Genomic DNA, 26,949 nt, shown 5'->3' with positions numbered 1-26,949 from the left:
CTAGAGCTGGCTTCGCCACTGCAGTTCTGCAGGGCCTTCTAGCCTCCTCTAACCCTCTTTGACTTCTCCTCCCATCCTTAGCTTTGGGATTCTACCCAAGTGTGATGACTGCAGCAGGGTAACATGATGAACATAGTACAGTTTTGTACCTACCATAAATGTAGATGTTCGAGTGTACACCCGGCTGCAGTCCAGGTTACCCTCCCTCCATCCCCTCTGACCTAACTAACTAAATCTTTACAATACCTTTGTGATGTATAGCTGGAGGGATGTTGTGTTTGTGCTAAATTTTTTAGATTGGTACTAATTACTGACCACCTTTTTGGGGGCACCTGATATCTGGGGCAAGAAAAACTGAAGAAAATGGCGTTGGATGCATCATATATACCCCTGGTGCACTGACGTCAGGGAAGAAGCGACAGCAACCGACGCCGGACCAAGACTTTGGGATTCAGGCAGACTGCGGGACCGCCTGACGACAGGATAACACAAGTGTGATGACTGCAGCAGGGTGTACACTCGAACATCTACATTTATGGTAGGTACAAAACTGTACTTTCCGCCTGCTGAAGTACTTAAAATCCCATCAAGATCGAAATGTTTCTAAGGCAGAAGCTGTTTCTGACAGAGTCTTGTCTAAGGAAATTCAAGAGATAGTTAGAGCAGCCTTAAAGGTTTCCAGACACTCCATGTGGGTATGATGCTCTACATGATCATGTAGAGCAGCTGCCACTGGCTGTTTCACAGACATGCATGGCTCAGGACTCAACCACTTCCAGACCAGCTCAAGGCAGAGCAACTAGAGGCACTTCTAGACAAGGAGATGTTCTTCGTGTTTCACTGTTGCAGTCATTGCATTTGGGGTAATCTGCTGGCAGGCTGCCCTCAGTCGGCCTGAATTTCAAAGTCTTAGGTCCTGCGTCAGTTGCTGTCACCTCTTCCATGACGTCAGGTCGTCAGGGGTATAAAACATGCAGCCGACGCCATTTTCTTCAGTCTGTCTTGCCGCGTGGTGCCCGAAGCAGAAGCATTTTGCAAGTGCTGGTCTGCCGACTACTGAAATATTGAGTTTCAGAACCGAAGTCTTCACTAAAGCTAAGTACCCCGTTGGGGAAACTTTTTTCCTGCTCCATACCAATGTCAGAAAAAGTTAATAATTGTATTACTTGTGGGAAGCAAATACCTCATAAGGATTTCCATTTATACTCTATTCCTTGCCTAGGCCCTGATCACAACGTGCCTGGCTGTCGGTTTTGTGCTAGATTTAACCAACGCACTATTAAGTGTCAGTATATTTTTGCCTCAAAGTATTTTGGAAACAGATTTAACTACCCAGAAATGTCGTTGGATAGCAATCCGACTACCACAGTACATAAAAAACGCAAAGAAAAGGACAGAGAAAAGCAGTTGAGATCCAAAATTGATGACGAAGCTTCTCCTAAGCCAGTCGCCGGTTCGCCTGTACTCAGTGAGGTGCTTTCGCAGCCCCTGATACCCGCTACCTTCGAGTTGTAGGCCTCTACCGACACCCATGTGGAGTCCGGCATGCCGCAAGATACTCATGGTATTGGACCGACGGATGTATCTCCCTCGGATGGGTCCAGAGCCGCTGAGCAGGCAGCGGCTTCTGAGGGGTGTATTCAGTCAAGACTTCTCAGAATCAAAAAAGTGGCTCAGGGATTTCCTTCTTCTCCCTCAATACAGGCCTTTAGCCATTCCCCCTGTTTTAGACATTGTGGATGATGTGTTTTCGGAGTCAAGCTTGACCCCTGACCTCCGTCTCCCAGTAAGCCTGGCAGATATTACAGGGTCCCCGATTCGCATAAATTTTTATTTAGAAACCCTGCTGCTGATCCTAAAACTATTTCACAGGGTCCAAAGGGAGTTAAGGCCTCAACAGCAAAAAATCCTACCCCCTCTGACAGAGATTCAAGGGCACTGGACAGATGGGGAAAAAAGGTTTATACATCTGCAAGCTTGGCACTCAGGGCCTTAAACTGTCAATTTCATATGCTTAAGTACCAACAACATGTTATGGGATTGCTGAAACAGAAAATGATGTTGTTTTCTGAATGTGCAGAAAATAAAGAATTGCAGGAATTATTGCATGCAGCTGAACAGGTTGGAAAGCATACTTTGCAATGTGGTTTTAACTTTTTAGAGGCCTCCTGCAGGGCTGCAGTTACTGGATCTGTGATTAGGAGGCATGTCTGGCTAAAGGAACAAAATTTGCCTGATCATGTTAAAGCTAAATTGCTAGATGTACCTTTACAGCATGATTCTCTATTTGGTTTATTAAGGCAGAAGAGGTTTTAAAGAAAATGGAAGACAAAGCTAAGTCTACGCAAACTGTTAAAGACTTCTTACAAGTGCAGCCACCAAGATTCAGTAGACACTGGCCTACAAAAATTGGTCCTTTCCTGTGTCAGACAGAGCTCAAAGGGGCAAATCCAGATGCCCTAAGGGTTCCAGATACCAGGCGCAAGATTCATACAGGTCAAAGCAATGGGGCGCTTCTACCTCCAAATCTGGAGGAGATAAAGCACAAACCTACAGAAAACAATCCCGATGACTTCCCTCTGCCTACATCAAGCACTTACCTTTTGGCAGTGCCCATAGGGGGAAAATTAGCACTTTTTGCTCAAAATTGGCAGTTAATAACCCAGGACAAGTGGGTATTAAACATAGTATCACAGGGATACAGATTCCATTTCAACACTCTGCCAATGGCAAATGGTTGGCCAGATCTGCCAAAACATCAATGGGCAGAGGCACAGAAATAGGTTACGTCCCTCATGGATATGGGGGCCATTCAGCCAGTACCAGAACAGGAAAAAGGACAAGGTTTTTACTCAAGACTACTCTTGGTACCCAGAAAGCACAAGGCCTGGTAGCCAATACTGGATTTATCGATTTTGAACACATACCTGGACATTCCAAAATTCAAAATGTTGACTTTACAGCAGTGTCTGCCCATGCTGGGCAAGAATGCTAGGCTGGTGACATTAGACCTAAAAGAGGCACATCTGCATGTCCCAATAAGACAGTCGTGCAGAAGATACCTCAGATTCAAGGCTGGCTTAATGCATTACCAATTCTCTGCACTGCCCTTTGGCTTATCTACTGCGGCCAGGGTCTTTACAAAGTGCCTGGCACCAGTAATTGCATTTTGCAGACAAAGAAGTATACAAATATATCCTTACTTGGACGACTGTCTCATTCAAGCAGAGAACAAGGACATTCTTCTTCGACACCTGGCATTTGTGAAAAGGCTTCTAACATGCCTAGGGTACGCAATAAACGAAAATAAATCACAACTGGTACCCTCTCAAAATATAACATTCCTGGGTGCAAGCTTAAATACAACTGGCAAGATGGCTTACCTCACGCCAGACAAGCAAAGGCAACTGACTTCTTACTTCAAACTGATGGCAACAAAAACCCAGTCTTCTGCAAGACAAATTCTGCAGGCTCTAGGCTTCAAGGCATCCTGCATCCTACTGATTCCATATGCAAGACTGCATATGAGGAAACTTCAATGGTACCTAAAAGGTTTATGGAGTCAACATTCTCACAGTCTGGAAGCAGTGATTCCTCTCATTCCCTGCCTACAACAGGAGTTTCTATGGTGGGCAAAGGCATGTCACCAAAACATGGGACGAGCCTTCACTCCACCCCCTGCCAGCCAAACCTTAACAACAGACGCATCAGATTATGCATGGGGGGCCCACATGGCAGGAAGATGCATTCAGGGCATATGGACCCCAAAACAAATGCATCTACATATCAACCAGAAAGAGATGCTAGCTGTTCAAAGTGCCCTAACAGCCATCAAGGACTTACTTCATCCAGGACAACTACTGATAAAGACAGACAACACCATGGTCATGTGGTATATAAACAAGCAAGGGGGCACACACTCATACCCCCTTTGCAGATTAGCCATGGCACTGTGGCACACAGCTTTGACCTACCAAATACATCTTCAAGCTCAATTCCTGCCAGGTAAGCAAAATACTCTGGCAGACAATTTAAGCAGAAACCTTATGGATCCTCATGAGTGGAAACTAAATCCACAAGTCTTCAGCATGATAACAGAGAAATGGGGGAGCCCAGACATAGATCTATTTGCCTCTCCTCAAAATTATCAATTGAAAAGATTCTGCACAAGGACTTATCACAGACAAGCATGGAAAGTGGACGCCCTATCCTTCAGTTGGAAAAACCTATCAGTTTACGCCATTCCTCCTCTGCCTCTTCTCCCCAAGGTCCTCCTAAAAGTCAGACAAGAGAAACCAAAGATGATACTAATTGCCCTGGACTGGCCCCGCCAATACTGGTACCCAGTCCTAAGGAACCTGTCTCAATACCCAGCTTGGACCTTACCTCAAAGACCTCAAATACTGTCCCAGCAAAACAATCAGATCCTGTACAGTCAACTACAGACACTGAACCTGGCAGCATGGCTGATCGTGTAGTTATACAAACAACACCTCTCAGTAAAGCTGTGATGGATGTCATTTTGGAAGCCAGATGGCCTAGTACTAGAAAATCTTATGCTGATAAATGGAAGAGATTATGTGCTTGGAATCAAGCACAAGGAACTGATACAGCAGAACCAAATATTCCTCAGATATTACAATATTACAATACTTAACTGAGATGCTGGACAAAGGCCTATCTTTCTCATCAATTAAAATCCATGCCTCTGCCATTTCGGCTCATTACAATACAGAGCCACAAATCTTTTCTCATCCTTTACTAAAGCAGTATCTTAGAGGAGCCAAAAATTTAAGGCCTCCTAGAAGATCACCATTACCTGCATGGGACCTTAATTATGTGTTGGAAAAGCTCACCCTGCCTCCATTTGAACCGGCTGCTACTGCTGATATAAAGTTCTTATCATGGAAAACAGCTCTGCTACTAGCAATTACTTCAGCAAGAAGAGTTTCAGAGCTACAGGCCCTCATGGCTGTAGAGCCTTTTTATCATATTTTACCCAGACAGGGTGTCTCTGAGAACAAACCCTACATTTATGCCTAAGGTGGTTTCCAGTGTGGCTCTTAAATAAACAATTAATCTGCCAACCTTTTATCCAAATCCACAGAACAAGGGGGAGAGAATTCTGCATTCATTGGATGTACACGGATGTACACAGACAGCTAAGATTCTACTTGAGCAGGACTAAAGCTCTAAGAAAAACTGAGCAATTACTAGTGACATATGCTGCAGGATCAGAAGGAAAGGCAATTTCAAAGCAGACAATTTCAAAGCAGACAATTTCAAAGTGGATAAGCCACTGCATCCGTTTCTGCTACTTACACCATGGTAAACCTGTGCCCAAGGGCATTAGGTCTCATTCCACCAGAGCTGCAGCTACTTCAACAGCCTTTCTCAGAGGAGTACCAACCAAAGACATTCTAGAGGCTGCTATTTGGAGTTCTGTTCACACCTTTACAAAACATTATCATTTGCCTCTCTACTCTAAGTCCAGGGCAGGCTTTGCCACTGCAGTTCTGCAGGGCCTTATAGCCGCACCTAATGCTGTCTAGCTCCAGCCTCCCAACCATAGCTTTGGGATTCTATCCTAATGTAATGACTGCAACAGTGAAACACGAAGAACATAGTACAGTTGTGTACACTTACCATAAATGTAGATGTTCGAGTGTATTCACTGTTGTAATCCAGGTTACCCTCCCGCCATCCCCGTCACTCTGGAGTTTCTCTTTCCTTCTCTATCTTCTACAACCTATGTAGTGTATTTGCTTGTAGTTTATATTGATGCATGTAGATATACATATATATATTTTTTTTGCTACCTTTTTGGGAGCACCTGACATCGGGGGCAAGAAAATCTAAAGAAAATGGTGTCGGCTGCATGTTTTATACCCCCTGACGACCTGATATAATGGAAGAAGAGACAGCAACCGATGCAGGACCCAAGACTTTGGAATTCAAGCTGACTGAGCGCAAACTGCCAGCAGATTACCCCAAATGTAATGAGTGCAACAGTGAATATCCTCGAACATCTACATTTATGGTAAGTGTACACAACTGTACTTTCCTGTCCGGCCCCCTAGCTGAACAGTTGTTTGAAAAGCTGGACAAAAAAGGAAAACAAATTAAAACAATGAGAGTTTTACTTGTTACCTTACACATAAGGACAATAGGAACTACTCCTTTAGGCCTCCTGTTGCTAAGAAAGGTAGACAATCCAAAAGGTGGCAACCAAAACAAACAGAGACTAGGGAGCTCCAAAGAGCCCACTCAGCACAGAGACCAGCTGTGACCATCCTCTGCCCTGACCCCTCTTCCCTTACCCACCCTGTGCTGTCTGGTAAGAAGTCTGTCCTCCTTCCTACAAGAATGAAAGAACATTACCAAGGACCAGTGCATCCTTCAAATAATAGAAGGGGTAACTCCATTCAGTTATGAAACATTCCCACCTTCCTAGACATACAAAACCATCAAAAGAGCAGGAGAGTCTCTTACTACCTATCCATTTAGACTTGCTGCAACAAGGATCTATTCAACCTGTTACTCTAGGTCAGGAAGGAAAATGTTTTTATTTAAGGATTTTTTGAGTCCCAAGAAAAGAAGGCACCTGGAAGCCTAGCTTGGACCTGTCAAGGCTAAGCAGATTTCTTTATGTTCCAAACTTGAAAATTCTGACTGCACAAATGTCACTCCCCATGATCTTCCAGGATGCATACACGGTTACTGTAGACCTAAAGAACACATACCTTCACGTTCCTATTACACACTACCAATGAACATATCTGCCCTTTGCATCAGGCTTGCACTACTAATTCTGTGCTTTGCAATGTGGTCTGTCTGCTGCTCCGAGAGTTTTCAGTAAGTGCTTAGCTCCACTAATAGCCCACTGCCATACCCTAGGGGTTCTCATTTACCCTTACCTGGATGACTGTCACATTCAGGGAAAATCCACAGAACAGACTAAGACTGCCTTACAGGGCACAGAGTGGACTGTTCCGAGAAAGTAGGTCTCATCCTATACCTCTGCAATTCCCACTCTTCCACAGACAAAGATTCTCTTTCTTGGAGCCCTTATAGACTCTGTGCAGCAAAAAGCCATCCCTTCACAAGAAAAAAAGTCTTTGCTGACTAAGTACATGATCAGCTTGCTTCCAAAGCAACAGATCTCCGCAATCAAGTTTCCCAGGATCTTGGGGTGCATGGCTACTTGCATACTTATGATCCCCCTTGCAAAGCTGCACATGAGAAAGCTGTAGTGGTTCTTGAAAAAACTTGTAGGAACAGCATTTTCAACACCACAGCAAAGTGGTACATAACCAAGGGGAGACACCTTTCCTACCCCTTGTGCAGTCTTGGTATGAAGATTTGGCTGTTAGCACAAGACCTGAAACTGACTTAATAACATTCTACATTACAGGACAGAACAATACCCTGGTAGACTCCTTAAGCACAGATCCTCTTGGACCACAGTGAATTGATGCCGAAGAAGGAGACTTTGAAGGACTTAACCTTACACTGGGAATTCTACCAAAGCAGATAACTTCAGAGGTTCTGCTCCAGAATGCAGCAGGTATGGACATGGAATATAAAATACATTCATATTCAAATGGACCAACCTGCTTCTGTATGCCTTTCCTTCCTTACCCCTGATTCCCTGGGTATTGATAATGGTCAGGTCAGACCAACCATGCATGATTCTCCTTGCCCAGTACTAGCCAAGACAGCAGTAGTTATTCCTCCTTTTGACCCTCGGCAAAAGGCAATTCCACCCTCTCCCACAGGAGAGTGACATACTCAGTGAGTTCAAGGGCTCAGTAGTCCATCCTCACCTATCCAAACTGAAACTAACAGCTTGGAGGATTGGGCTTTAACACCAAAAAATGTTAATTACACTTCTGAGGTACTAACCATCCATAAGGAGGGAAGGAAACCCACTACTAGAATATCAGACCTAGCAAAATGGAAGTAACTCTCCATTTGGTGCCATAGCAGGAATGCCAGCCTTACTTGGGCAGACATCGATTTAATCCTGTAATACCTTTCAGGTGGGTTCAGCCAGGGCCTTGCTTATTCTGGCATTAAGATGCATTCTTCTGCCATCTCAGCTTGTCTACCGCATTCTCCACCTGTTTCTTTTCACCCCCACCTGAAGCTGTGTCTCCAAGGGGTCATTCACTTGAGGCCTCCGAGAAGAAGTCATATTCCTACCTGGGATCTCAATTACATGCAAGAAAAACTCACCCTGCCTCACTTTGAAACAGTAGCATCTGCTCTGTAAAAGATGCTGACTTGGAAAACCATCTTACTTATTGTGAAAAGAGCCTTTCAGAGTCTTTGACAGGAATAAGGTAATTCTCGGAACCAATCTGTCTTTCATGGCTAAGGTAGGATCAGATCTTTCTCTGAACCAGGCTATCCACCTGCCAGTTTTCTTTCCAGTCACTCAGAGACTCAGACAACAGAGCAAATCCTTCATTCCATGGATGTGCACAGACAAATTGAGTACTACTTAGAACAAAAACCCCAAATAGAGCAGAGCAGCTGTTGGTTGCTTTCACAGAGGGGAAAAAGGGCAAACCTATGTCTAAACAAACCATATTCAAATGGATAGCCAGTTGCATTAGGTTCTGTTACACTCACCATGGAAAACCTCTTCCTGGTCATGTCAAAGCCCATTCCACCAGGCACAGGGCAGCTATCACTGCCTTCCTAAAAGGAGTCATTACACAGGCCATCCTAGCAGCTGCCTCCTGGAACTCACTGCACACTCGTACAAAACACTACCATTTAGACATCGCCTCTAAAGCTAGAGCAGGGTTTGCAATGGCCATCCTGCAAACCTTTATTTCGTAAGGCCCACCAGTATCTCCTATCACCCTTCCCTTACCTTTGAGATGCCTCCCAAGAATCAATACTGCAACATTGACTGTGAAGAACATAATACAGTTGTGTCACACTTACATTAATTATAGATGTTCGAGTAAATTACTGTTGCAGTATAAGCTCCCACCCTCCAACCCCTCTGTCTGCTGATCCTTTCCTTTCCCCCTTGCTTGGGTGTAAGGGATTGAGGAAATTCCTGCAGTTAGATCCTTCATCACACCCTCACCTCCTTAGGATGTGTATTACTATCCTAGCTAGCCCAGACATCTGGGGAGGATATGCTGCCCTTGGGCATCAGCCTGCTTGTACACAGCTTAGAAAGACCTGAAGGTGGTGCCAAAAGATGACCTTCTTATATCCCGATGTCCAGATGTCAGTCCTCAAATGTCCGGCAGTTAAGGATGATGTAAAGACTCTGGAAATTGGGCCAGTCATGGGCTTCTGCTTGGCAGGAATATCCAAGCATCAGTACTACAGTGATTCATTGGTATAAGTTTGTATATAATGTCTGATGTGAAATAATGTACTTCATTATTATGTAATTCACTTCTATATCATACTGCATCTTTAGAGTTTGCTATTTTATATGTTTGTACTACTTATGGAGCTTTTCTCCCCGGGTCTCCACTGAAAAAGGGCTTTTGCTCAGTCAGACTAACCCTGTCCACATGTCAAATAAATAAATCTACTCGAGCATCTAAATTATGGTAAGTGTGACATGACTGTACTTTTTTTTTAGTGCCACCTAATGCATGGATCTTCTAAAAAATTGATTGGAGAAATCAGCAGTGTCACATGCATGATGCTAGTTTGGAAAATCAGTTGAGCATGTTTTGCATTTTGTTTGATCTCATACTTTATTTTTAAGCCTAGTAACAAAAACAATTTTCCCAGTAGTTCAAAGTAATATATTGAGTGAAATACATGTATCTTATTCCCTAGATTGTTATACCCATTATAACATTTTATTATCCTTTTTAAAATTATCCATTAAAAGTTTTTGCGTGGGAGAGATTTATGTTTCAAATACTTCTTGCTGAATGGCCTTGATCCTTTAGGTTGTTATGAAAAAATGGAAGGAGTTAATGAAATATTGATGTTCTGTGAACTCAGACACTTAAACTGAGTGCCAACATACTTTTTAATGCTTATTATTTACCCTTTAGCTCTGTACAGAACAGTGAGCGAGGCAAGAAGTTTGGAAGTGCTGTGATGACCACTAGTCGGAATGTGGTACAGACTGGAAAGGCAGTAGGTAAGTGCACCTCAGATGGTAAAAGACGTTAGTTACCTGTATTTGTGTAGATGAGCTGGGAAATATACTTTTTATGGATCTAATAATACAGGCTTCACAGGATAATACTGCATACCATTATTGGACTGCACTCACCATTCCTATTAAATTGTCACACTACATTTACATCATAAAATCTTTTTTTCTTACTGCACACTAGATGTGTACACACGTGTGTGTGTGTGTGTGTGTGTGTGTGTGTGTGTGTGTGTGTGTGTGTGTGTGTGTGTGTGTGTGTGTGTGTGCATACATTTATGTTTATAAGTAATTTCCCCAGTCTTGCCATCCTGTTTGCCTGATACACTGCCTTAATTTTGAAAGCCATTTCTTGCATTTAATGTTTAACAAGACTATCATTCTCCAGCCAGGGTGCTCATCCACCATTACATGTCTATGTGTGTTAGTGTTAATGGCATCTGACTGCATCATGATCCTTCCTGCTTTGGTGTACCCTAATTATTACAGGTATTGCTTTTATACATTTTATACTTTTTTCACATGTGTGCCTCCTTAGCTTATACAAAGCTCAGATTCAGACATTAGCAGAGGCTGATATCTTTCCACTATCTCTTCTTTACTTTCATTGTGAGAAGGCACTTTGTATTGCATTACATTACATTCTTGACATCAGAAAAGAATGCATGCACCTTAGTAATGGGTGCTAACCATAATACTGCCCCTTCCCCCAATTCTAACCCTACACCTTACCTTAGTAAAAACTTCCAGTAACACTGCTACTTTCAGGTGAATTTGGGGGAGGTGTTTTGGGGTATTTTAGTGTGAAGATCAGGAGAAGAAATTTTCCTTTCTCAATTTTTTGTAACATCGATATTTAAGGTGTTTGGTGTTCTGTTTGTTTGAAGTTTGCAATCACAACATTGAGAACATTCAATCATATACAGGACAACCATATACCTATGTAAATATAGATAGAATGTGTGTGTGTGTGTGTGTGTGTGTATGTGTGTGTGTGTGTGTGTATATATGTATATATCTAAAAACATAACTTTCCATTGAAACAAAAACTAGTTAATCCAACAATGATTGACTTCTTTCCGTCAAAAACATAAACATCGATCCACAAAGGATTGAAAAAAAAATTTTTTTTACAGAGGTGCAAGCCCCTTGCACCTCCCACACTGTCTGCTAATTATATATACTAACTCCAAGATCACATTGCAGTAGGGAAAGGGCATATACCCCAGTCCCCAGTGTACTACTATCTCTATGTGAAAAAGCTGGTAAATTTCGATCAGCTGATTTTCAGTCCACTGTACCAGCAGCTTTTTGACCGGCAATGTGAAGCCAATTTGATGTAAGGTTTTGCACCCATGTTTATATATATTTATAGGGAGAGAGAGGGAGTGAGTGTGTGCATGAGAGAGCGAGAGAGAATGCAAGAAACAGTACTGAAGCAATAAAATTTGCAAGGCATCCTCTGTTTGATTAAGTTAATAAACTAGTGCTAGCATCTGGCAGGTAAGAGGTGGCTTTGCAGTCTTTCTTTTCAGAAGGCATGATGTTAAGTTGTCCAATCTCGCCTTCGTTCTTGCTGGATGGGTTCGGAGCTGATCCTCGGCTCCGACTCAGCCACTTACTATAGCTCAAGAGCTCCTTACTGGCTCAAGGCTACCCTTATCCCAGAATGCCCAGCGCCAGCTACCCAGATTTCGTTTGCCCCTTGAGCTGCGAGGTTGCGATCAATACTGGCTCAGGCTTAGTATAATTTTTTTGTCTCTTTTAAACTCAAATATTGTGCTTAAAATTTGATATAAGGTAGTAGTTTGTAAGTTTCTTTTACAGTAGATCCCCTTATCTCGTACTTGTGCTTTACTTTTGTGCTGTGTTGGCCGTCGCCCCTTAGTCGCTAGGCCTTCTGTTATTCCTTGAACTCGTTTTAACTTAGAGAGTTCTTCCCCCCCTTAAGGACAGCCATTTTAGTTAGAGGCTGTCCTTTAAGGTCTTTATTAATTTTTAGTTTTTTTTCTATTGTGGTTTGACTTGACTAAAATATCTAAGGAAGTTAAAACCTCTGGTTTTAAAAAGTGTGACTCATGCTGTCAGAAGATGTCTCTGACATATGGGCACACTAGTTGTGTTTACTGCTTGGGGGCTCTGCACCTGCAGGACTCTTGTGTTATTTGTCATGCCTTTAGTCCAAGGGTCCTGCAGGAGTGGAAAAACAAGCTTATCCTCCGTGGATTATTAAAACAGGATCAGACCATCAGCTCCATGTTCAGAACTGACCTGTGAGCTTGACAAACCAAGTGTGTCGGTGCCAGCTGGCACTGACAAGACTACCTCTCTGTTGGCTCCAACTGTTACTTCAAAGCCATCTTGGAGCCACAAAAGAGCTAGGTCTCCTTCTTTGGAGCCGATTCGCTCAGTGCCACAATCACCATTTCTTCAAAGCAAGTCCAGTCATCGCTCATCTTCCTACTCCTCTTGATCCTCGAGGTTATCGGATCAGGATGTGGAGAGAGGTCAGTAGGTTGCTTAAGTCACAGGCCCTTGCTAAAATGCTTTCGAGCCCACCTCAACAGGCTTCGTCTCTGTCTGCTTTGATTTCGATTCCTCCTCCAACTATACTTAGTTCGGAGCCAGAGTCCATGGACGCTCCGATAGTGGTTCCTTCGGCTCCAATGACATCCTCATCAGCTCTGACATTGGCTCCGATTACTTCGATTCTTCCTCCCATCACGGTATCTGGGTGCTGAAGCTCTCTTGTTGGCTCCGAGGGGGGAAGTGGCTTCAGACCCTTGTCCGACCCCGTTCTCCCTCACAGAGCGTCAGTTCAGTTGAGCTCGGCTTCCACATTGGCCTCGGAACCATTGCCCTCGGCACAGGGTGGTATTCCTGTCTCTTCAGAGCTGGAGCTCTCCTTGTGTCGACACCATGACGCTTTTGAGGTCATGCGGAGAGTGCTGTCCCCACAGACGGCTCCACTATCGGTTCCATCGGCACCATCACCCTCAGTGCCTGTGACAACCTCTGCTCCTCCTCCAGCCCCAAAGTGTAGGGAACCTATGCCCCAGATCACCCCATTGGGTGAACCCTCTTCTTTGGAAGCCTCCCCAGAGCATTTTGAGCAGGCTCCCCAGAAGAAAAAGTGCAAGAGGAAGCACCTAGACTCCCCTGAGTCTGTCACCTCAGATACAGACCTGGATGAATTGGAGGCGTCCCCAAGGTCCCCCTCTGAAGATGTTTCCTTTTTGGACATCCTTGAGATTCTCAGGCAGAGGCATAGCTGGACTTCCCTAGCCCCCTTCGTGGACGAGTCTGTATACCTGGACACATTTGGTTCCCGACCTTCCACCTCCTGGGTGTCTCCGCCTTTTGATCCACTCATGTCTGTAGTGTCTCAAAAGGCTTGGTCAGCTCCAGATTCCATGGAACCTGTCCCGAGGAGACCCAATAAATTCATCACAGCTCCCCAAGACAAATAATTCTTAACTAAAGGTGTCCCAGTTGATGCCAGGGTGGTGGCAGCAGCCACAAAGAGAGAGTTAGCTGAAACCTCCTCATCTGCCCATCCACTGAATAAAGACTCGTACGATGGACAGATATGGAAAGCAAATGTTTTCATCAGCGACCTTCTCCCTTAGGTCCCTGAACTATCTTTCCCATTTTACTAGGCTTCAGAGGGATTTCCTAAAAGAGCTTGGAGATACCCTACAAGATCCCACAGCTGAGGGAGCTTCAGCTAAGGTAGCTACCCAGCTTGCAAATCTTAATTCAGTAGTCAACTCCTCCATGAGGCTTATTTCATATGCAACCGATGGAGCGAGTAGAGCCGCAGGAACAGGAGTAGCTCTTAGGAGGCATTCTTGGCTGTGCCTGTGTAAGTTTGAGGAACTTTTCAGAGCATCCTTCACCAATACCCCCTTTGATGACTCCTCTCTCTGTGGGCCTCAGGTGAAAGACACGCTTACCAGGTGCCAGCAGGAAGGCAAGATGCTCTCTGATGTCGGAGTCCATTTTTCCACTCCTACCAGACCATACCCAAAAGGTCAGAAGAGTGGAAAGATGTGGTTTCGAAAATCCCAGGGACCCTTGCCTGATGCACATGGTGAATTTTCCCTCAGGGGCAGAGGGGGAAATAATAACAATGGCAGACGCTGCCCTCATGGCAGAGGGGGTCCGCAAAATCAGGGTGACAGAGATATGTTCTCTTAAAACACTATCAACATCCCTGAAGGGATGCCCGACTGCTCAACTCTGGAGGAGGCTTTCATTGTACCCAACCGCCTGGCAAAATATTACAAAAGACAAATGGGTACAAGCCATTATATCCGGAGGTTACAAGACTCCCTTTCATCAACCCCCTTTTGTTTCAAAAAAATCCATCTCAGATGTTCCACCCATCTAAGGGATCAGGCAGTCACAGAAGCTTCAAGATTGCTCGAAAAAAGAGCCATCCAGGAAGTCCCCACAGACCAAGTAGGATCCGGAACTTACACAAGATTCTTTTTAGTGCCCAAAAAGACAGGGGACTGGAGACCAATTCTGGATCTCAGCAGGTTAAACAAATCTGTACAAAAAGAAAAGTTCCGGATGGTAACACTGCAGTCTGTTTTCCCTTTTCTGGGTCAGGACAATTGGATGTGCTCTATAGATCTTCAGGATGCATACTATCATATAAAAATGGACAGACAGTCCAGGAGATTTCTACGCTTCTGGCTAGGGGGCAGTCATTACCAATTCAGAGTTCTGCCCTTTGGTCTCACCACAGCCCCCAGGGTGTTCACCAAATGCATAGCAGTAGTCACGGCTCACCTGAGATGTCAAGGATTCCAGGTGTTTCCTTATCTGGACGACTGGCTCCTCACTGCTACCACCACGCAACAACTTATAGAAGCACAAGATTACACCATCCCATCCTGTGCTCAACTAGGCATCACAATAAACTTAGAAAAATCTGCCTTGTTGCCCTGTCAATATATTACATACATAAGAGCAGAGCTAAACACAAGAAAAATGATTGTAAAATTGCCTCAGGAAAGAGTTTCCATTATTTGAAAACAGGTGTCACTTCTCCTGAGGAGCAAAATAATTCAAATCAAATATGTTCTTCAAGTTCTAGGGTCCATGGCAGCAGCCATTCTTCTAGTCCCCTTAGCACGCTTTCACATGAGAATCCTTCAGTGGCTTCTTTTCACACAATGGTCCTTCCAGGAATTACCCATGTCTCACATTATGCTAATTACGGAATCTTGCAAAAGACACCTTTCCTGGTGGATGGTCTCCCCACTAGTTTCTCAGGGCAGACCTTTCATGGAACCCCATCCGGTCGCCGCAGTGACCACGGACACATCCCTGATGGGATGGGGGGGCATTATCTAGGGAAGACAGTCCAAGGCACTTGGCAACCTCATGAGTACCACTTGCACATCAATGTCCTGGAGATGAGAGCGGTGCTCCTAGTGTTGCAAGCTCTTCAAGACTCTCTCCCTGCCAGGACTAATGCAATACAGACGGACAATATGTCAGTGGTTTTGGTACATCAACAAACAGGGCGGAACCAGGTCGTACCCCTTGTGCCGAGAGCCCCTCAGACTGTGGCAATGGGGGATTTCCTTCCAACATTTTCTGTTAGCAACGCATATCCCTGGGACATCCAACGTAATAGCGGACAGGCTCAGCAGGCTATCTTCATGCCTCACAAGTGGTCTCTGAAACAGGAAATTGTGGATCTTATTTTCCACAAATGGGGCCAACCTTGCTGCGATCTCTTTGCCTCTCCCCCCAACAACAAATGCAGCAGCTACTTCTCCCTTGTTCCTCCTCCAGGTCAGACACCCAGGGATGCTCTAGTCCATGATTGGCCTCAGGGACTTTTTATGCATTTCCCTCCTTCCCCTTAATTCCAAAAGTCATTCAGAAAGCAAAATCTTTGGGTTGCAAAATGATCCCCCTTGCCCCCTATTGGCCTCGACAGATTTGGTTTCCGTTCCTTCACCCCCACCTTTTAGCCCAGCCTTGGATTCTGGACCCAGTACCGGACCTCTTGATTCATCAATCAGGTGGGCTACACCAATCCCGCCAATCTCTCAAGCTCACAGACAAATACAAGGAAAGTCTATGCTAGCAAATGGAAAAGATTCTCTTACTGGGCAGAAACCAGGAATTTAGATCCTTTTACAGCTGTTGTACACGAGATTTTGGATTTCCTTGCAGAACTGTTTCATGCTGGTGCAGCAGTTGCTACCATCAGAGTACAACTGGCTGCCATTTCAAATTTTCATGTCGGAGTTTCTAACTCCAGCATAATGTCTCACAAACTCTCTAAGGCCTTCATGAGAGGTACAGCTCTACTTAGACCCCCAGTGAAAGAGCCACTTCCATCTTGGGATCTCAGTTTGGTTCTTGCCTTCTTGATACTGCCACCCTTTGAACCAGCAGCATCATGTTCCTTGAAGTTTCTCTCTTAGAAAACTCTTTTCTTAGTTGCTATTACTTCTGCCAGATGTGTTTCAGAACTTCATGCACTATGTGCTCGCCCTCCATACCTAGTTTTTCACAAAGACAGGGTTTCCCTGAGAACTAACCCATCCTTTCTACCTAAAGTTTGTTCAGACCACAATTTGAATCAATCCATTAAACTCCCTGTTTTTCCCTAATCATTCCAACAAGGCAGAATACAGACTATACCAATTGGATGTGCATGGACAACTACATTTCTATCTCCATAGAACTAAAGAAATGAGAAAATCAGATCAGTTGTTCCTTTCATTTGCTAACAACAAACAAGGCCTTCCAGTTTCTAAAGTAACATTGACAAAATGGTTATCGGACACCATAGTCCATACCTACCACTTGCGACAAAAAGATCTTCCAACAAAACCCAAAGGTCATTCAACCAGGTCAGTAGCTACTTCGGTAGCATTTCAATCTAGACTGCTCATAGATTCAATTTGTGCAGCAGCTGCTTGGGCAGATCCTCATACATTCATTTCTCATTACAAAGTAGACGTGGTCTCCTGGGGCAGAGCTTCCTTTGGTTCCACGGTTCTGAAGAGTCTGTTCCAATGAGCTATCCAGGATTGAGGTGCTAGGGACGCTGTCCCATCCAGCAAGAATGAAGGCGAGATTGGGCGACTTAACATAAAGAAGTTATGTACCTACCATAATGTTCCATGTTAGTTGTCCTTCATCTCGCCTTCCTTCTTCCCCCTTCCTCGAGGATTGAGAGGAGTTTCTCAATGATTTCACTGGCTAATTTGTTTTTTGTTATTAGTTGCTTCTCAACCAAACCATGACAATTAACTGTATATCCAGTTTTATTAATGGATTATCTTCTACAATTATGTCTAGTGTGAGCTATCTCAAACAAGATCTGGGTAGCTGGTGCTGGGCATTCTGGTATAAGGGGTAGTCTCGAGCCAGTAAAGTGCTCTTGAGCTATAGTAAGTGGCCGAGTCGGAGCCGAGGATTGGCTCTGAACCCATCCAGCAAGAAGGAAGGCGAGATGAAGGACAACTAACATGGAACGTTATGGTAGGTACATAACTTCTTTTTATTAGACACTTCAAAAACATAATGGAACTAGCCATATTTGGCCATCGTAAAATTGCCAGTGGCTCTCATTTCTTCAGCCTTTAAATTATTTGTTAAACAAATCATTATACTGTAGGACTGTCTCTGTTAGAAGGACTAGTCAAAGCCTCAATTTATGATGTTAGATAGTCCGATCTCACCTTCACTTTTACATATGGGTTCGGAGCCGATCTTCGGCACCAACTCAGCCGATTTACAAGCTGGAAGACTTCTGGTTGGCTCGTGGCTAAGCAGATATGCCATGGTGCACCAGTACATTCCCCAGATCTCGTTTGCTGTGTCGACGAGTTCGGTTGTGCTTCTCTTGGCTCTGGCTAAGTTTTTTCAAAATTCTTCATATTGTATCATGTTTAATGCTTTATTATTGTATATTTAGTATTGCTAATATATCAGGCAGTTGCTTTGCTTGCCTTTTTTGAGTGCAACTTAGTTTTATAGTTGTTTATTGGTATCCTGTGTGCCAGTTAAGTTTAGGCGCTGTTGCGCATTATTTGGATTAGGTAGAGTTTTTGGCGGTTTTCCGCTCTTAGTCAAAAGGGGCTCCTGTTGTCTTGGTTGTTATTCTGACCTTTTTTAGGTCAAAGTTAGCAGTTAGTGTCCTGCTATTTGGACATTGTTTGTTTTTGGCAGGGATCTGCTTGTGAAGTTACTAATTGCAAGTTTATTATCTGTTTCTTAAGAATAGAAAGTTAGTGTCATTTACAGTTTCTCTCGTGTGCTTGAGCTTTCCTTTTGAGTCTGTTTAAGTTAGAAGACCCAGTTTCACTACACTGGTCTAGGCCCATTTAAGTTAGAGGACCTAGTCCTCGTGCTCTCCTTTAGCTAGCTTTCTCTACACTGGGCTAGGCCCATTTAAGTTAGAGGACCTAGTCCTCGTGTAATTCCTTCTTAGGGCTAGGCCCATTTTAGTTAGAGGACCTAGTCCTCCTTTCCTTTCTCTCTTTCTCCTTTCAATCTCACTGGAGTGTGTGTGTGTGTGTGTGTGTGTGTGTGTGTGTGTGTGTGTGTGTGTGTGTGTGTGTGTGTGTGTGTGTGTGTGTGTGTGTGTGTGTGTGTGTGTGTGTAGATATGTCTAAGGAAAGTAAGGAGCATAAACCCTCTGGGTTCAAAAAGTGTATGAAATGCTCCCAAAAGATGTCATTAATGGATGGCCACAGTAGCTGTGTCTACTGCCTAGGGGCCATCCACTTACAGGAGTCGTGTTTGTTCTGTCATGCTTTCTGTCCTAGAATTTTACAGGAGAGGAAGAACAAACTCATACTCAAGGGTCTGTTGAAACCATGCTTTGAGGAAGCACTATCCAGCTCTTCGGCTTCCTCTAAGTCTGGGAAATCAAAATCCTCAAAAAGGCCTTCTCTGGCACTGGCTGGTGTCTCGGAGCCACCTCCTAAACAATCAAGACAATCAAAATCTGCCTCTTTGACTCCTCAGCCTTCGGAGTGAAAGGAAAGCATTATGGTGGTGTCAGAGTCAGTTACAGGAGTTTCGGAACCGATCTCTGAAACAATTGATGTTCATCGTGTTTCACTGTTGCATTCATGACTGTAGGGTTCTCCCCTGCCGGCAGGCAGCCCTTGGTTGGCCAGAATCCCAAAGTCTGGGTCCGGCATCGGCTGTTCAACCATGCTCCCTGACGTCAGAGCGCCAGGAGTACAAAGCTGACAGCCGACGCCATCTTCTCCAGTCTTTCTTGCCGTGCGGTGATAGCAGTTTGCACGTGCCGGTCGGCTGACTCCTGACGAATTTTACTGATATACTTTGGTCCGAAGACTTTCTTCTCCACTCAAAGCTAAGTACCCCGTTGGGGAAACTTTATTTCTTGCTCCACTCCGATGTCAGAAAAAGTTAATAATTGTATTTCATGTGGGAAGCAAATACCTCATAAGGATTTTCATTCTTACTGTATTCCTTGCTTGGGCCCTGACCACGATGTAGCTAGTTGTCGGTTTTGTGCTAGATTCAATCAACGTACAATTAAGCGAAGGTACGATTTTGCTTTTCATTACTTCAGTAGGCGCTTTAACTACAAAATGTCGTCGGATACGGTCCCGGCTACCGGAGTTCACAAACGTCACAAGGATAAAGACAGGCCTCCAAGGTCCAAATCTGATGATAGCGCACAAGCGGAGCCAGCTTCAGGTTCGGCCTTCGTCAGTGAGGCGCTTTTGCAGCCCCTGTCGTCGGCCATTTCAGAACTGACGGCCGAAACGGACTCTCATGAGGAGCCAACCAGGCCTTTAAATATTTCTGTTGCAGGACCTTCGGACAATGCTCCTTCGGATGGGTCCGGAGCCGCTGTGCAGGTACCGGCTTCCGAAGGGGTTTTCAGGCCTACTCAGCTACTAATAAAGGCAAAGCCAAAGACAAAGGCAAAGACTCCTTCAAAACCAAAGACTTCTATACAGGCCTTTTCTGAACCGGCTCCCAAGTCACAGAAATAGTTACTCAAGATGGCAGAGGATTTACTTACTATGATTAGGGGTTCTCATCCCCCTCCAGACAAATGGCCAAGGCAGGATGTTTCTTATGATTCCTCTGATCAGGCTTCTGTTTCCTCAGTTTCTTCTTCTGATCAGGAATTTTCTTTCCCTCCTTATGGGGATTCTGATGCTGAAGAATCCATTCCTTCAGCTTCTCCCCCTGAGGATTTCTCTTTTGGGGAAACTTTGCATGAAATGAGGGAACATTTCCACTGGGAAGGACAGGAGTATTCGGAATCCAAGAAAAGACTGAGGGAATTTCTTCTTCTTCCCCAACATAGACCCCTGGCTATTCCTCCTGTTTTGGATATTGTGGATGATGCCTTTTCGGAGGCTAACTTAACCCCTGTCTCTTTTCCTCCTGCTCCTGTTAAGCCTGATAGATATTACAGGGTTCCTGATTCCCATCAGTTTTTATACAAGAACCCTTCTGCTGACCCTGAAACCATTTCTCAGAGTCCTAAGGGAGTTAAGGCTGCTTCTGCCAAAAATCCTTTTCCTACTGAAAAGGATTCTCGATCCTTAGAAAGACGAGGCAAAAAGGTGTACACTTCTGCTACTTTGTCCATTAGGGCTTTAAACTGTTAGTTTCATATGTTTAAATACCAGCAATTTCTATTGTCTGTCTTAAAACAAAAGCTTACTTCCATTTCTGCCTGTGCAGATGATAAGGAATTACATGACTTATTGCATGCCACTGAACAGGTTGGGAAGCATGGTTTACACTGTGGATTTGATGCCTTGGAGGCTTCTTGTAGGGCTGCGGCCTCTGGCACAGTCATTAGAAGGCATGCATGGCTAAAGGAACAAAATTTACCTGAACAGGTAAAGGCTAAATTATTGGATGCTCCTGTTCAGCATGATGTTTTGTTTGGATCAAAAGCTGAAGAGGTGATTAAAAAGATGGAGGATAAGGCGAAATCCATGCAAACAGTTAAAGATTTCTTACAAGTACAGCCTCCTAGATTTAGCAGGAATTGGCCTTCAAAAATTGGTCCTTTCCCACTTCAGACAGGCCTCAGAGGGGTAGATATAGACGTTCCAGAGGGAGGCCTCAAACACAAGCTGCTTATAGACCAAGACAGTGGACTGCTTCCACCCCTAGGGGAGGAGAGGACAGGTCACAATCTCAAAGGAAACAAACTCAATGACTCCCTCTGTGGGGCTACAGGAACTTCTTGCCTGGAAGCCCCTCTCGGAGGAAAACTCTCTCTTTTTTATCAAAATTGGACTCAAATAACCCAAGACAAATGGGTTTTGGATGTGGTTTTAAGAGGTTACAAATTCCATTTTCATACCTTGCCAAGGCCAAGCGGATGGCCAGACCTTCCAAAACATCAATGGACGGAGGCCTTAAACCAGGTGGAAGCTCTTTTGGCTATGAATGCCATAGAACTGGCTCCTCTTTCAGAGATGGGAAAAGGTTTTTATTCAAGGCTCTTTCTAGTCCCAAGGAAGCAAAACTCATGGAGACCCATTCTGGATCTGTCGGTTTTGAACACCTTTCTAGAGATTCCAAAATTCAAGATGCTTACTCTACAGCAGCTACTTCCAATGCTGTCCAGAAATGCATGGATGGTAACTTTGGATTTAAAGGAGGCATATTTACACATTCCCATCAGGCAGGATCGCAGAAAATACCTCGGGTTCAAAGCCGGATCGAGGCACTTTCAATTTTCTGCGCTGCCCTCTGGATTATCTACTGCGCCCAGGGTCTTCAGCAAATGCCTGGCTCCAGTAGTAGCTTACTGCAGACTCAAGGGAATTCAAATTTACCCTTATCTGGACGATTGTCTAATTCAGGCAGACAGCAAGGATGTCTTACTCCAGCATCTAGAATTTGTACAGAACCTCCTCAAGTTCCTGGGATTCTCTGTAAACACAAAAAAGTCAAATTTGACACCATCACAACAGATAACTTTTCTGGGTGCACTTCTAAACACTACAACCCAGATGGCATTTCTGACATCTGAAAAACAGTTACAGCAGGCTTCAACTTTCAGAACCTTGGCAACTTTAACTCATCTATCTACAAGGAAATTCCTGCAGGCTTTGGGTTACATGGCCTCCTGCATCCTTCTCGTACCATATGCAAGACTACACATGAGGAAAATACAGTGGTACCTAAAAAGTGTATGGTCTCAGCATTGCCACAGTTTAGACATACTGATCTCCATCATTCCTTGCCTTCAAAAGGAATTTCTTTGGTGGTCCAGGGCATGTGCTCTAAACAAAGGGAAGCCCTTCCGTCTGCCTCCTGCCTCTCAGATTCTAACCACGGATGCCTCAGATTATGCTTGGGGAGCCTATTTTCAGGGCAATTGTTTGCAGGGCCTTTGGACAAAGGATCAGAAGCACCTACATATCAATTTAAAGGAAATGTTAGCCGTTCAGAAAGCTCTATTGGCCTTCAGGAATCTTTTACAACCAGGACAACTGTTAATACGGACAGACAACACCACAGTTATGTGGTACATAAACAAGCAAGGGGGATCTCATTCCTACCCCCTTTGCAGACTAGCCATGGATCTATGGGACACAGCTCTATCTTGCAATCTGGATCTTCAAGCTCAGTTTCTACCAGGGAAACAAAACTTCCTGGCAGACAGTCTGAGCAGAAATCTTTCGGATCCACACGAGTGGATGCTGGACACCAAAATATTCAGGATGATAACAGCAGTCTGGGGATGTCCTCACATAGATCTCTTTGCATCCCATCTCAATCATCAACTTAGACTTTTTGCACCAGGACTTTCCACAGAGAAGCTTGGAAAGTGGACGCCCTGTCATTCAGTTGGAGGAACCTCTCGGGATATGCCTTTCCACCTCTTCCTCTTCTTCCACGGGTTTTATTGAAGATAAAACAGGACAAGCCCAAGATGATAATCTTGCTGGCTCCAAATTGGTCTCGGCAGTTTTGGTATCCAACTCTAAAAAACCTATGCCTGGAGCCCCCTTGGGTTTTACCTCAGTCTCCGAACCTTCTGTCCCAACATCAGGGTCAGGTTCTACACTCTCATGTCAGAACTCTCAGCCTGGTGGCCTGGTTAATCCAGGGCCTTTGATTTCTTCTTTACTGCCCAAGCAGGTTATGGATGTCATTTTAGAAGCCAGACGTCCTAGCACTAGAAAATCTTATGCAGGAAAATGGAAAAGATTTTGTTCCTGGATGCAGGCTCAGGATTCTGATCCTCTTCTTCCTAACATTACTTTACTTTAATTTTACTTTACTTGACAGATCTCTTACATAAGGGTCTCTCTTTCTCTTCCATTAAGATACATGCCTCTGCTATTTCTGCTCATTATAATACAGACCCTCCCATCTTTTCCCACCAGCTCATGCGACAGTTTCTCAGAGGAGCTAAGAACTTAAGACCTCCTAGATCTCCTCCTATTCCTGCTTGGGATCTCAACTATGTTTTGGAAAAACTAACCTTGCCTCCTTTTGAGCCTGCTGCCTCTTCTGACATCAAGTTTTTATCTTGGAAGACAGCCATCCTGTTAGCCCTAACCTCTGCCAGGAGAGTTTCAGAGTTACAAGCTCTTATGGCTGTGGAACCTTATATTATTTTTCATCAAGACAGGGTATCTTTGAGGACTAATCCTACCTTCATGCCTAAGGTGGTTTCCAAAGTGGCTTTAAATCAAACTATACACTTGCCAACCTTTTTCCCCACTCCTCAAAATAAAGGGGAAAGGATATTACATTCCTTGAATGTACACAGACAGCTACGTTTTTACCTGAACAGAGCCAAGGACATCAGAAAATCAGAACAATTGTTTGTTTCTTATGCTTCAAGTTCCCAAGGTAAAGCCATTTCAAAACAGACCATTTCTAAATGGGTTGCTCATGGAATCAGATTTTGTTATTCTCACCATGGAAAGCAAATCCCAGGGAGTATACGGACTCATTCCACCAGAGCTGCTGCCACTTCTGCGGCCTTCCTCAGGGGAGTTCCTACCAAGGACATTTTGGAAGCTGCAACTTGGAGTTCAGTGCATACATTTTCTAAGCACTACAATCTACCTCTCTACTCTAAGTCTAGGGCAGGCTTTGCCTCTGCAGTCTTGCAGGGCCTTTTAGCCACCCCTTCCTCTTTATGACCACCTCCCTTTCTTTCAGCTTTGGGATTCTACCCTACAGTCATGACTGCAACAGTGAAACACGATGAACATAGTACAGTTGTGTACACCTACCATAAATGTAGATGTTCGAGTGTCTTCACTGTTGCAGTCTGGGTTTCCCCTCCCTCCTGTCCCCTCTTATTTTTACTTTTGTGTATTTCCTTTTTTCACCATTCTTCTGAGGTGTATTTGCAAAGGTTATGGGACCTTTTTCATTTTGGGACTCCTGACATCTGGGGCAAGAAAAACTGGAGAAGATGGCGTTGGCTGTCAGCTTTGTACTCCTGGCGCTCTGACGTTAGGGAGCATGGTTGAACAGCCGACGCCAGACCCAGACTTTGGGATTCTGGCCGACCGAGGGCTGCCTGCCGGCAGGGGAGAACCCTACAGTCATGACTGCAACAGTGAAGACACTCGAACATCTACATTTATGGTAGGTGTACGCAACTGTACTATACAGCAGTTGACTCTGCTACTCGGAGCCGGTCTGTAAGCTCCCTACCAGTGTCCGTTACAATTAGGTCTCCAGTGCCCCCCAGGTCAAGATCCCCAACTATGTCTTCCAGATCTTCCAGGACCCTTTCAGAAGAAGATGTGGCGAGGGTAGTGCTGAGACTCCTGAAGTCGTCTGCCTTGCCCAAATTATTGTTGGCTCCGAACCAGTCGGCTCTGGAGCCACTTGACCCAGCTTTGCACTTGTCTGCTATTCCTCCTCCGAGCCATACTGGCCTTTTGGAGCCGGAGTGCTTGGTGCCAATGGAGGAAATGCCGGCTTCAACTCACCTTGCTGCTGCCTTGGAGCCAGGTTTGGCTCCAACACGCTCGGTGCCGTCCGTCGTGTCCAGGGGCCGAAGCTCTCCTATCGGCACTGACAGGGAGGGTTGGAATCGATCTTCGGTTCCGAGCCTTCCTCTCGGTGCTTCGGCCAGGGTGAGCTCGGACCCTGCATTGATCTCGGAGCCGACAGCTCTGGCTCCGGTGCCAACCCGCGTCTCTTTGGAGCGGGGGAGGTCTTCGGAGCCGGAGAGGTCGGCGTTTGAGATGATGAGGAGTGTGCTGTCTCATTCTCCAGCACCTACCACTGGCACCAGCACTCTTCCCTCGAGAGCACCCACTTCAGTCTCAGCCCCTACTCTCTATGGAGACAGCAGAGACCCGCAGCCTCAGGAGCCATTGGCTGGTGACCCCCACTCTTCTGAGGCTTCTCCGGAATATCCTTCCAAGGAGCCTCCCCAGAAGAGGTTATGTAAGAGGAAACATATTAACTCCCAGGATGAGTCTTTGACATCGGACACTGACCTCGAGGAGTCTGAAGGGTCCCCCACGTTGTCCTCTGATGATGTCTCCTTTGTAGACATTTTAGAGATCCTTTGGCAGAGGTGCAACTGGCCCACTATTAACCCTTCTGATGAGGAGTTGGTGTACCTGAAGGCTTTCGGGTCTCAACCTTCTACCTCTTGGGTGTCACCACCTTTTGACGAACTAATGGATCTGGTACCCAGGAGACCAAATAAGTTCTTGTCTGCCCCTCCTGGTAAAGAGTTCTTGTCCAAGGGTGTTCCCATAGATGCCATGGTGGTGGCGGCGGCAGCCACAAAGAAGGCATTAGGGGAGACCTCCTCATCTGTTCATCTGCCAAACAAGGAGTCTTGGCAGATGGACAGATTTGGGAAGCGTATTTTTAGTTCAGCGGCTTTTACCCTTGGATCTTTGAACTATCTCACGCACTTCATGAGGCTGCAGAGGGATCTCCTCAATGAGTTAGGAGATTCCATACAAGGTGCGTGTACTGAGGGAGTTCCTGACAAAATTTCTACTCAGTTGTCCACCTTAAATTCTGTGGTTAACTCCTACATGCGACTTATATCTTATGCTGCAGATGGAGCGAGTAGAGCAGCGGGTTCCGGAGTTGCCTTGAGGCACCACTCCTGGATGCGTTTATGTAATTTTGCGGAACCATTGAAGTCTGCTTTCACCAACGCCCCGTTTGATGGTCCCTCCTTGTTTGGTTCCAAGGTAAAGGATACACTCACTCAATGTGAGCAAGAAGGAAAGACACTCTCTGCCATGGGAGTGCGTTTCACTGTCCCTTCCAGACCATACCCCAAGGGTCAAAGGGGCAGTAAAATGTGGTTCAAGAAGTCCCAGAGGGTCTTTCCTGACACACAGGCTGAATCCTCCTTCAGAGGCAGAGGAGGAGGAAACGGCAGACGTCGCCGTAGAGGCAGGGGCGGTCTGCAATATCAACAAGGCCCGTGATTCCTTTCAAGGATGATCTTATCGGCGCTCCTGATGTGGAGCCCAACTGTGCTTCTCTGGGGCTGGTTAGGGGTCGCATTTCTTTGTACCAAGAAGCCTGGCTAAATATCACCCAAGACAAGTGGGTACAAAGAGTTGTTACCAGAGGCTATATCATACCCTTTTCCCTATCACCGTTTGTTCCCAAAAGGATCCCAGATATCCCACCCAATCTTAGGGATCAGGCAACTGTGGAGATCAACAAGTTGCTCGCAAAAAGAGTCATCCAGCCCATCCCAGCAGACCAGATAGGATCCAGAACTTACTCCAGGTTCTTTTTAGTGCCAAAACGAACTGGAGATTGGAGGCCAGTAC

The 26,949-nt window shown here is 45.0% G+C and overlaps 1 protein-coding gene across 1 annotated transcript in view; it reads left to right on the top strand.

The window, feature by feature from the left end:
* The window catches only part of AVL9 (AVL9 cell migration associated), a 1,171,768-nt gene that overhangs the window by 1,123,798 nt on the left and 21,021 nt on the right, over positions 1 to 26,949 (top strand). Inside the window, exon 15 of the mRNA XM_044064846.1 lies at positions 10,047 to 10,135. Coding sequence (XP_043920781.1) covers positions 10,047 to 10,135 — 89 coding nt within the window. The remainder of the gene's footprint in view (positions 1 to 10,046; positions 10,136 to 26,949) is intronic.

The sequence above is a fragment of the Protopterus annectens genome, chromosome 3.part0, assembly GCF_019279795.1.
Source record: "Protopterus annectens isolate FY-2018-M chromosome 3.part0, PAN1.0, whole genome shotgun sequence".
In the NCBI taxonomy this organism is placed as follows: Eukaryota; Metazoa; Chordata; order Ceratodontiformes; family Protopteridae; genus Protopterus; species Protopterus annectens.
This window is presented reverse-complemented; position numbering and strand designations above follow the sequence as displayed.